General features: G+C 34.9%; 1 protein-coding gene across 4 annotated transcripts in view; it reads right to left on the bottom strand.

Annotated features, from left to right (window-relative positions):
• Positions 1 to 11808, bottom strand: part of slc4a5b (solute carrier family 4 member 5b) — a 53153-nt gene that overhangs the window by 19575 nt on the left and 21770 nt on the right. For 3 of the 4 annotated variants that reach the window (XM_083569046.1, XM_083569049.1, XM_083569047.1), the window contains 10 exons: positions 11405 to 11565; positions 10985 to 11140; positions 9999 to 10094; positions 6597 to 6652; positions 4983 to 5140; positions 2775 to 2862; positions 2495 to 2649; positions 2264 to 2392; positions 1736 to 1910; positions 105 to 238 (listed from right to left, as the gene is read on the bottom strand). In XM_083569046.1, the coding sequence (XP_083425172.1) occupies positions 105 to 238; positions 1736 to 1910; positions 2264 to 2392; positions 2495 to 2649; positions 2775 to 2862; positions 4983 to 5140; positions 6597 to 6652; positions 9999 to 10094; positions 10985 to 11140; positions 11405 to 11565 (1308 nt within the window). The remainder of the gene's footprint in view (positions 1 to 104; positions 239 to 1735; positions 1911 to 2263; positions 2393 to 2494; positions 2650 to 2774; positions 2863 to 4982; positions 5141 to 6596; positions 6653 to 9998; positions 10095 to 10984; positions 11141 to 11404; positions 11566 to 11808) is intronic. The other variant, XM_083569048.1, reaches the window with a different exon arrangement.

Genomic DNA, 11808 nt, shown 5'->3' with positions numbered 1-11808 from the left:
CAAATTACATTGTAATGCAATATGTCATGCATATTAATCAGTAGATATGCAGTACGTGAATGCTAAATAGTACTGCTGTATGTCCAACAGCTTTTTGCACTCACTTGCAAAACTCATACAGCAACTTTTCAAAGACCAGTATAGGTCCTGTGGAACTCAGGATAATGAGGGGTTGGCCGGCAAAAAAGCAGAAGACCAATCCTGCTAGAGCTGTTCCAAGAAAGCTTTCCATTACTCCCTAGAGAGCACAATAATAATTAAAAACCTTAAAGTAGATCACATTATTCCAGACATGTCTTTGAAGAACCTCAAAACTGTGTTAAGGTCTTGTTAGAATAACACAATAACATTTTATCCTGTTCTTGTGAATGTTACCAGAAAACTCTAGGATTTTTCTTAAATATATCTTATATTCATAAAACCTCATACATTAGAAATAATTGAATTTTGGTTACAATTTTTGGTAATATTTTCTGTAACAGTACATTACCAATAGAAAGGGAAAAAATATTGATATTTTTAAATAAATGATATGACTGGAGCACTGGTGATGCAGTGCCTCTGGAAAGTATTCACAGCACTTTACTTTTCCATATTTTATGTTACAGCCTTATTCAAAAATGGATAAAAATTATTTATTTTCCTCAAAATTCTACAAATAATACCATAATAACAACATGAATGAAGTTATTTGAAAGTTTTGCAAATGTATTAAAAAATAAAAACCAAAAGAAAATAACATGTACATACATTACAGTAAGTGTTTACCGTTTTTGCTTGATATTTTTTTGTACCTTTGGCACCAACTACAGCCTCAAGTCTTTTTGAGTATGATGCTACAAGTTTGGCACATCCTTTTTTTGTGCAGTTTCTCCCATCAATTTTTGCAGAACCTCTCAAGTTTCATAAGGTTGGATGGGGAGCGTCAGCACACAGCCATTTTCATATCTCTCCAGAGACATTCAATCAGGTTCAAGTCTGGGTTCTGGCTGGGCCACTTAAGGACATTCACAGAGTTGTCCTGTAGCTACTCAGTTTGCCTGGACGGCCCGCTCAGGTGTTTCATTTATGGATGATGGAAGTCACTGTGCTCATTGTGACCTTCAATGCTGAAGAATTTTTTCTGTACCCTTCACAGGATCTGTGCCTCAATACAATCCTGTCTCAGAGGTCTACAGGCAATTTCTTGGACTCCATGGCTTGGTTTGTCCTTTGACATGCACTGTTAACTGTGGGATCTTACATAGACAGGTGTGTGCTTTTCCAAATCATGTCTAATCAAATTAATTTTTCACAGGTGGATTTCATGCAATTTGTAGAAATATCAAGAAAGGATGATCAGTAGAAACAAGATGTACCTGAGCTCAATTTTGACTGTCATTGCAAATACTTATGTACATGTGAATTTTCCTTTTGTTTTTTTTTAAATACAATTGCAAAGACTTTAAACAAACTTCTTTCAAGTTGTCATCTTGGGGTATTGTTTGTAGAATTTTGAAATTTATTCATTTTGGAATAAGGCTGTAACATAACAAAATGTGAAAAAAATGAAGCGCTGGGAATTACTTACCGGATGCACTGTATTTGAATGTGGCACCAGCAACAGTCAATGTTTGTAAAAAAGCCATAGCCAAATAAGGTATTTGGCCACTCCTTCTTAAAATACAATACATCAAATTTTGTATTAAGTAAAAGAAAAATAAAATAGACTGAGGTTTGTCTAAAATAATGGTACTTGGTAATTGTCTGTGGCGTCTCCTAAGAGTCCTCCAAATGTGATGGCATTAGTGATGCATCCCAGGTATATAAAGAGCACAGCTGAGATTGACTGGATGTGAAAACCCTCATAGAAGTCACTCAGTAGCCATGGCAGTTTCCTTTTGATGTCAAGCCAAAGCCCTCCACAAAATCTATCACATTTACAATATGCAAATTAAAAGCAAATATCCTGCAGAGCATTTGCCAGCTCATACATATCATAATAAACAATATATTGGAATATGTTGGAGGATAATTACATGTTGAATTATAAGACAACATTTGATACTGTACTTTTTTTTAACCAGACTGATGCATAGACAAATATCCACAGAAATATAAATTTGGAACATGGACAACTTATAAAAGATGTTGCAGCACTCTACCAGAAACACTAGTTAACTTGGCTATGCTTATGACTGCTCTCTGTTATTTTTGTCTCAAACCAAATCTGCAAAAATAATTTTTAGGGTATACAGTAGCGTACAGTACTTTATACCATTACCTCCCAGTGAAGGCCAGTTCTTCTCCCAACTCATGAGCAGTAGGCATCTTTTCATCATCATCAGCTGTTTCTCCTCCTCCTACAGTTCCATTAGTTTGCCCCAGCTCATTTAGTGAAAACACTGACTTTCTGCAGCAAATTAGAAAGGAAATAAATTTTACTCCTTCTTAAATACACCTAGGTTAAACCAGATTACGTCATGTCCATTGTACACAATTGGGATCCTAATACCTCATCTCTGCTGAAGGAACTTTATTTGGTGGTTCAATACGAATTTTTGGGTCCCACTCTCCTGGTGGTAGAACTGTCACCTCATTTAAAAATTCATCAAGTCCTGCAATCAAGTCTTCACAGTGTCTGGCCTTATAGGCTACACTGCTGAATAGCTGGAGAGACAGTTATATAAATCATGGCATAATGTATTTAATTCTTTTAATTAATTGTAATTAGTAATAAATTACATAGAACTTGGGACACAAAATCATTTAAGAACTTTTCCATTCATTCTTACCTCATCAACCATGAGGGTGGCAATGGCACGACCAATTTCAGTGTAGGACTTGACTTTACCTTGAGGGCCAAGCAAAATGAAGAGAAACCTAAAAAACATAAAAAATAAATAAATAAAAAATAATAAAACAAGTGAAATAACAAAGAAGGAAATACGAAAGCAAGAGTATCATTTATATAATACAAACCCGGTTCCAAAAAAGTTGGGACACTGTACAAATTGTGAATAAAAAAGGAAAGCAATAATGTAAAATCTCATAAACTTATATTTTATTCACAATAGAATATAGATAACATTTTAAAATGTCATGCCAAATATTGGCTCATTTTGGATTTCATGAGATCTACACATTCCAAAAAAGTTGGGACAGGGCCGGAAAAGTTCAATGTATATATAAGGAACAGCTGGAGGACCAATTTGCAACTTATTAGGTCAATTGGCAACATGATTTGGTTTAAAAAGAGCCTCTCAGAGTGGCAGTGTCTCTCAGAAGTCAAGATGGGCAGAGGATCACTAATTCCACCATGCTGCGTTGACAAATACTAAAGTAATATAAGAAAGTAGTTTCTCAGAGAAAAATTGCAGTTTGAATTTATCATCATCTCAGTGCACAATATCATCCAAAGATTCAGAGAATCTGAAACAATCTCTGTGCGTAAGTGTCAGGTCGGAAAACTATACTGGATGCCCGTGACCTTCAGGCCCTTAGACGGCACTGCATCACATACAGGAATGCTACTGTATCCACCGTGCCATTCGTCGTTGCCGGCTAAAACTCTATAGGTCAAAAAAGAAAACTGGGATGTCATGTCATCCGGAATAAAGAGGATAAGGACAACCCAAGTTGTTATCAGCGCTCAGTATAGAAGCCTGCATCTCTAATGGTATGGGGTTGTATGAGTGCGTGTGGCATGGGCAGTTTACACATCTGTTAAGGCACCATCAATGCTGAAAGGTATATCCAAGTTCTAGAACAACATATGCTCCCATCCAGATGTTGTCTCTTTTAGGGAAGACTTTGCATTTTCCAACATGACAATGCCAGACCACATACTGCATCAATTACAACATCATGGCTGCATAGAAGAAGGATCCAGGTACTGAAATGACCAGCCTGCAGTCCAGAACTTTCACCCATAGGCGCATCATAAAGAGGAAGATGCGACAAAGAAGACCTAAGACAGTTGAGCAACTAGAAGCCTGTATTAGACATTGTAGTGTCTTAAACGTATAGTATCTTAAATGTGTAATATCTAAAAGCCTTAACTCATACAATTCTACAAATGGTGAAAGTCCTGAAAAGGCCAAAGTTAATTACTGAACCATCTGGCCAGATGTTTTCCTTTAAGCCAAATGTATGAAAGGCCCATAGTGCTTATCTTATGAGCCGTGACTGAGAAAATGAAACGGATGGTCGTCCTTAAATCAGTATAAGCCGAAGTATAGAATATGATCCAGGATGCACATCCTCTTGGGAAAAGACCTCTGACCCGTTCTCACTGTATGTTAAGATGAATGGTCTGGGAAAGTTAGCGCTGGTACATTTGAGATATATTATATCTGGACAAAGACAGGTTTCTCTTTAAGATAAACATTATTGCACAGTAGGCTCATATACATCTGTTATGCATTAAGAGGCGGACCCAGAGAATGATCAGAATATATAATGAGTGTGCAGCCATGGATCGGGAGTCAGACTTTGAATCAGAGCGTGCTGACTCCAGGCTTGACCGGAAGGCCTGTAAAGATGCTATATTTCTGTGCTGAATAAAAATCATTATTTACACGAAATAACTGCGTCTACGGAGATTCCTTCCAACCGACAGCTACACTCCATCAAGACGACGAAATACACAACAACATGAATGGGAAAACATTCCTATTCCTAAATTTGAGCATCTTGTCTCCTCAGTCCCCAGACGTTTGCAAACTGTTAAAAAAAAAGAAGAGGGGATGCCACACAGTGGTAAACATGGCCTTGTCCCAACTTTTTTGAGATGTGTTGATGCCATTAAATTAAAAATCAACTTATTTTTCCCTTAAAATGATACATTTTCTCAGTTTAAACATTTGATATGTCATCTATGTTGTATTCTGAATAAAATATTGAAATTTGAAACTTCCACATCATTGCATTCTGTTTCTACTCACAATTTGTACAATGTCCAAACTTTTTTGGAATCCGGTTTGTAATTTATAATTTTTTACCTTGTTGGTACTGGGACTTCAGTCAACCCCCCCAGTGTAGTGGCTTGAGCAAGACGGATGAAGGCCACAAAAGGTTTGTCCAGGAAGTCCACCTCTCCAATCAACACATTAGATGCCTCAGCATCTCTAGGAATTTTCTTCATAAACTTGTTTTTGAGCTGGAGGGTAACATTTATTTATGGTGAGCTATTAAATAAAGGTAACATTACAAAGCACATAATCTGCATTTCTCAGTTTATTTGTGTCCTAGTGCCCCTTGGCTGCATAAGGATAGTATCTCTTGATCTGAAAAGCAGCTCATTCCATGGTCCTCTCACTGTCAGTATCAATAAGAGTGGGGCATACGAGAGGGGGCACTAGTGGAAGATGACCTTCAGTAACACCTCAAGCCAATATGAAAATTCTATAATGGCAAAGGTGATATCAGACCAGTGATTAATTAATATTTGAAAGGGGAAATTCAATTCAATTCATTTTTGTTTGTATAGCACTTTTAACAATAAACATTGTCTCAAAGCAGCTTTACACAGATAATGTGGTGATAAAAATTAATAAGTGTAAGGTTGTCCCTGTGGCAACTGTGGTAAGGAAAAACTCCCAGAGATGGCATAAGGAAGTACCCTTGAGAGGAACCAGACTCAAGAGGGAACCCATCCTCATCTGGTTGCACCGAATGTCCATTTATTACAGATAAACCATGTTGCGGGGTACAGTGATCAGAAGCAAATTGTACTCCTGAGTCAGTGTAGCAGACTGTTGACATTAACTTCAGTCCAAATTCATGGTCTGACATCCATCCATTAGTATTTTATTATTTAGTATTTGAAACATTTTGAATAACAAAAAGATTGTTATTGAACGGGTACCCCAATTAATTTTCATTGTATGTACAAGCTTAATGGAAAAATTTGGGATGATGAGATAACAGGCAAGTGGATCAAGTTGATCAAGAGTTCAAATGCTTCCTGCGCACCTCTTGTGTGTTCACCGTGCTGTTTTGACCTGTTGTAAATTTCATTTTTAATTCTTGGCCATTCCTGTTTAGTCTGTCTGCTTAACTACTTACCTTTTTGACCAAGATTAATTTTCCTCTTTTGGCTCCCCAAGGCAAACACTTTTCTAATGTTCCATGCTTAAGTTTACCAACTACATTCAAAAAAGATTACTGAGTTTATTTTGTGTTGGTGATTAATAAGATAAACTGAAATATATTAAAGTATGTGAGCTTCTTTTGTTTCCTAAATGTTTAACAAATCACCCTGTCTTCTTAAAGCACATTGCCAGACCTTATGTGACTAATATTTTTAGCTCACAGTTTAATTCTGGGTACAGAATTTCAAGTGTTCCAACTGAGTGGAAAAAAAAATATTATTAAACTGTCTTCTAGCTGTTGTCGTGTTTAAAAACACCACACTTCACCTCAGGCATGTTACCCAACATTGTTTAGTCCTTATAGAAATGCTTATTGTTAAGTCCTACTGTTAGAGCGCTATTGTTACCAAAATCTCTAAAACAATTATATATATTAATCATTTAAGTAAATAATTTGTACAGTTTAATCAGTGCAGATACCTTGAAAGCAATGAAGTTTCTCCAAAACATAAAACAACATACCTGGTCAGAACTTGGAGTAATTGAGATGTCATTCATACTACGACTCTGATCATGATCTGAAAGACAGGATTTTCACATTGTTACTTTTAAACTAAGTGTAATTAATGGACAATATAGTAAATAAACTTAATTTTCCACATGGGGCAAATTGGTCCTAAACAGAAACAAGTTCATAACTTGCATATTAAGTTACAGAATGTAACCAACCTAAAACCTACCTTCCTAAATACCTACCAACAATACCTACCTACCTACAGTACCTACCTATGCAAATCTCATAAACCCATTTTTTATTCACAATAGAACATAGAAAACATATAAAATGTTTAAACAAAGAAAATTTAACATTTTAAGAAAAAAACAAGGGATAATATACGGTATATTATCCCCTCTTACTGTCAATGTCTGGGAACTGAGAAATGTTGTCCCATTCTTGGCTTATATAGGATTCTAACTGTTCAACATTCCTGGGTTTTTTTTTGGTGAATGTTTTGTCTCAAGATGCACCAAATATTTATAATTAGTAAAGGTTCTGGACTGTAGGCAGCATAGTAGATTCTTCTACTATGGAGCCATGCTGTTTTGCATTGTCCTGCTAAAATATGAAGGCCTTCCTTGAAAAAAACGTCATCTGGATGGGAGCATATGCTAGTCTAAAACCTGGATATATCTTTCAGCATTGATGGTGCCTTTTAATATGTGCAAGCTACCCATTTCATAGGCACTAATATAACACCATGCAGTCAGAGATTTTAAACTAAAAATCAGGCTTGTGAACTGAGCACCGCTAACAAGCTGGAAGGTCCCTATCCTCTTTAGTCTGATTTACATTATTGCCAAAAAGAAGGTACATTTTAATTTGTCTGACCACAGAACAGTTTTCCACTTTGCTACAGACCATTTTACATGAGCTTTAGCCCAGAGAAGATGGCTGCTTTTTTTCTTAAAATGGTATATTTTTTTTAGTTCTATGTTCTATTGTAAATAAAATATGGGTTTATGAGATCTGCAAATCATTGCATGTTTTTATTTACATTTTAACCAGTGTCCCAACTGTTTTAGAATTGGTTATGTACATTAATATTTAAAGACATTCAAACTATGAAAGAAAAGTATGGAATTACATAATAAACAAACACGTTAAAAAAATCTGAATATGTTTAACATTTTTGATTCTTCAAAGTAGCCATCTTTTGCTTTGATGACAGCACACTCTTGGCATTCTCTCAGTCAGCCTCATGAGTCACCAGAAATGGTACATCCAACAAAGGCATAAGGGTTAGAAAACAAATCCCAAATTTGGACTCATCAGGACAGTTTTCCACTGATCTAATCTCCATTTCTTGTGTTTCTTGGCCCAAGCAAGCCTCTTCTGCTTGTTGTTCTTCCAATGTAATGGTTTCTTTGCTGAAATTTGACTATGACGTTGTGACTCAAGCAGTCTCTTCTGAACAATGGATTTTGAATTTTTGGTTTTTGGACTATGTAAATCTGCAGTTTCTCAGGCTGGTAATTCTAGTAAGCTTATTCTCTGCAGCAGAGGTAGCTCTTGGTCTTTCTTTCTAAGGATGGTCCCCATGAGAGCTATTTCATTGTAACCTTTGATGTTTTTGGAGATTGCAATTAAGATAAGGCACACTTGTGAATTGAAAACCATTCCATGTGACTACCTCATGAGTCTGATGAGAGAATACCATGAGTTTGCTAAAGCTATATATAGCTACTTTGGACAATTAAAAATGTAAATGTTGTTTAAAACTTTTTTGTTTACCACATAAGTCCATGTGTACGTGTTATTTTATAGTCTGGATGTCTTTAGTATTAATGTAAAATGTTGAAAATTAAGAAAAAATAAGAAGGCAATAATTATATATATATATACACACCTTCTCATTCAAAGAGTTTTCTTTATTTTCATGACTATGAAAATTGTAGAGTCACACTGAAGGCATGAAGGGCTATTTGACCAAGAAGGAGAGTGATGGGGTGCTGCGCCAGATGACCTTGCCTCCACAGTCACCGGACCTAACCCCAATCGAGATGGTTTAGGGGTGAGCTGGACCGTAGAGTGAAGGCAAAAGGGCCAACAAGTGCCAAGCATCTCTCGGGGAACTCCTTCAAGACTGTTGGAAGACCATTTCAGGTGACAACCTCTTGAAGCTCATCAAGAGAATGCCAAGAGTGTGCAAAGCAGTAATCAAAGCAAAAGGTGGCTACTTTGAAGAACCTAGAATATGACATTTTTCAGTTGTTTCACACTTTTTTGTTATGTATATAATTCCATATATAATTCCACATGTGTTAATTCATAGTTTTGATGCCTTCAGTGTGAATCTACAATTTTCATAGTCATGAAAATAAAGAAAACTCTTTGAATGAGAAGGTGTGTCCAAACTTTTGGTCTGTAATATATATATATATATATGTATATATATATATATATATATATATATATATATATATATATATATATATATATATATATATATATATATATATATATATATATACACGTACATAAAAATTATATATTTAGTTCTCTGCAATTAAACTATGTTTAAGGGCATACACTATAAATACAATTCATTGGTATATGTACACACACATTGAAAGCAACGAAAGGTATCTTCTACAACGTTTATATTTGACAGTGTATGTATGCTGAGCTCTCTCAATGCTTAAATATTGAGGAAGTGTTTTCAGAAATTTGTCCATAGATTCTTGAATAGTATAGTCCAAGTATTACCATTTTAGTCCAATGAATAGTATATCCATTTTAGTCTTCACATAATATTAAAGTGCATTTTCAAGTGTCCATACTATTTAAGTTTTGAGATTTTAATATTTTAGCTAATCAAATGATTACATTTTTCTTTGCAATATTGAGATGTTCTGAAGTTTCACTAGCTAGCTGTCACTTCTTCAGCTAGCAGCTTAGCAGCAAAAAAATGTTAGGCAATGCTAATGTTACTCTGATTTTAGAAAGACTTTTGATGCTCAAAATTATGAGTAGAGGCAAATGAATCAAGAGGGCAGACCAACACCCAAGATTTGAATTTAAGTCAGATAGCATAAAATGTTATTTTATAGTTGTATTGCTACACTGTGTTAATTATTAGTTTTCCATTACAATGACAATATGCATATACTTTATTTGAGGAATTTGTGCTTTTTTATTTGGATAGCCACTGTGCCATGATTCCCTCAGAATATGTAGTGACATTTGCCACTTGCATTAAAGTAAGCGGAAAAGTAGCGGAAAATAATTATACAATTTTAAATTATACTGTAGTGTCTATACTTTACCATATAAGTAATGAAGCAGACATAGCTTTAGAACCGTTTATCGATATTTAGCTGATATAATGAGTAGACTGCATTCATTGAGAATCCTAGACTCACATAGTTTTCCCAGACTTCCACACTGGCGACCTCGCAAGTCTTCAGTGGAATGATGCAAGTTATACATGGAGCTATGGCTACGACTTGGACTCCGGTCTGACAGACCCAGGGTACGTGATAAGAGGAAAAAAGAAGAAAAGAGAAAGATAGCTCAAAAAATATTTTGAGATGTTGCAGAGTTTAGGGTACATTTGAAATTGAAATTGGACAGTGCAGAAAAGATGAGAGAAGACATAATATTGCAAAAGGTGCACATACAATGGTATAGAAAAATCAGAGATTCAAAGTATATTATTTGTAATATAATTTTCAGTTACATACAATTCAGTTTTATTTGTATAGTGCTTTTAATAATGGACATTGTCCCATAGCAGTTTTACAGAGATAACAAGGTTTGAAAGTTTAGTGCCTATAAGTTTGTTACTTATATGTTTATCCCTAATTAGCAAGCCAGTTTCGGCTGTGGCAAGGAAAGACTCACTGAGATGTATCAAGAAGAAACCTTGAGAGCAATACAGATATACTGCCATCCAAAATATTCTTTAATGAAAGTTTGTTAAAAGGGTATGAATACAAGTTGCTGTAGTCTTCCAAGTCGCTTGACCAGAATTACCTCTAAAATCTGTATTGGCAAACAGATTTAAGAAGCCAATTAACTAAAGACCAGAAATATTGGAACATATTTTTATGGTTATTCATTTAAACACTCTTATTCTTTAAAGATTTAAATACTGAATAACTATTGAAAGGTTAATCTTATACTGTGGAAATTTTAAAGCTGATAAAAAAAATGGTAATGGAAGCTTAGTGGTTAATTTCAAATGATATATAGCATTAACATTACTTTTATGAATTTTTGATTATATGACTGGATTGAATTTTGCCATTGCAGTAAGACATTTTAGGCAGAAGTGCCTGCCAACTAATAATTAAAATTCACAGTAGAAAAACTGTAAACAATTCATAAACAAAAAATAGATCAACACCTTTAACTGAAGGACTGTGTTTTCCAATGTCAGCCAGTGAGCGATGGATGGGCTTCTTGGTCTGGTGTCGATGCTTTCTCAACAAGATAAAACTGATCTTCTCTTTGAGTTCAGAGTCCATCAGGCCATTTTGCACATGTTTTTCCACTATTTCATCTGAATATAAGAAAGGTATAGATATTCACATATAACACTTAAGTGAAAGAAGTATTTGACATAGCTTACTCATCAAGATCAAATGAATGGCAAGTGGTAAGTCAACTACATGAAGGCTTATTTATAAATAGCAATTGTTACTATTTTTAAATAGATAATAGTTCAGTTACCTTGACACTAGTATTACTACAGCTTTAATTATTATTATTATTATTACAATTCATTTTAGTGATATACACAAACATATACACAGGTTAAACTCACCAACTATTTGAGGCAGAGAGTAGCCCTCCAGGTCTAACAGGATGCTACCAGTCTGTAAACATGTACGCAGCTCAAACAGACTGTGAAGTGATAGGGTGGAAACATGGGGCTTGCTCCATCGTTCACCTCTCTCCTCCACCTTCTCCTCAAACTTCACCCACCTAAGAAAACACACAGAACAGTTTATTGGATATTTTGGGTTCTATCAGAACAAAAAATGATGGATTGTATTATTTTACTTATATATATTTTACATTCATTAATTAATTTTAAACATACATGTTATAATTTAAAATCTTTTCTTCTTGCCAAAAAATTATCTACATAATTTTTATAGCTACATCCAAGGATCATTTATTCTTTCACCTAAAAAACCCCTTTTATTGTTCAGTTTCATTTTCAGT

Source organism: Silurus aristotelis (genome assembly GCF_946808225.1).
Source record: "Silurus aristotelis genome assembly, chromosome: 18".
NCBI lineage: Eukaryota > Metazoa > Chordata > Actinopteri > Siluriformes > Siluridae > Silurus > Silurus aristotelis.
This window is presented reverse-complemented; position numbering and strand designations above follow the sequence as displayed.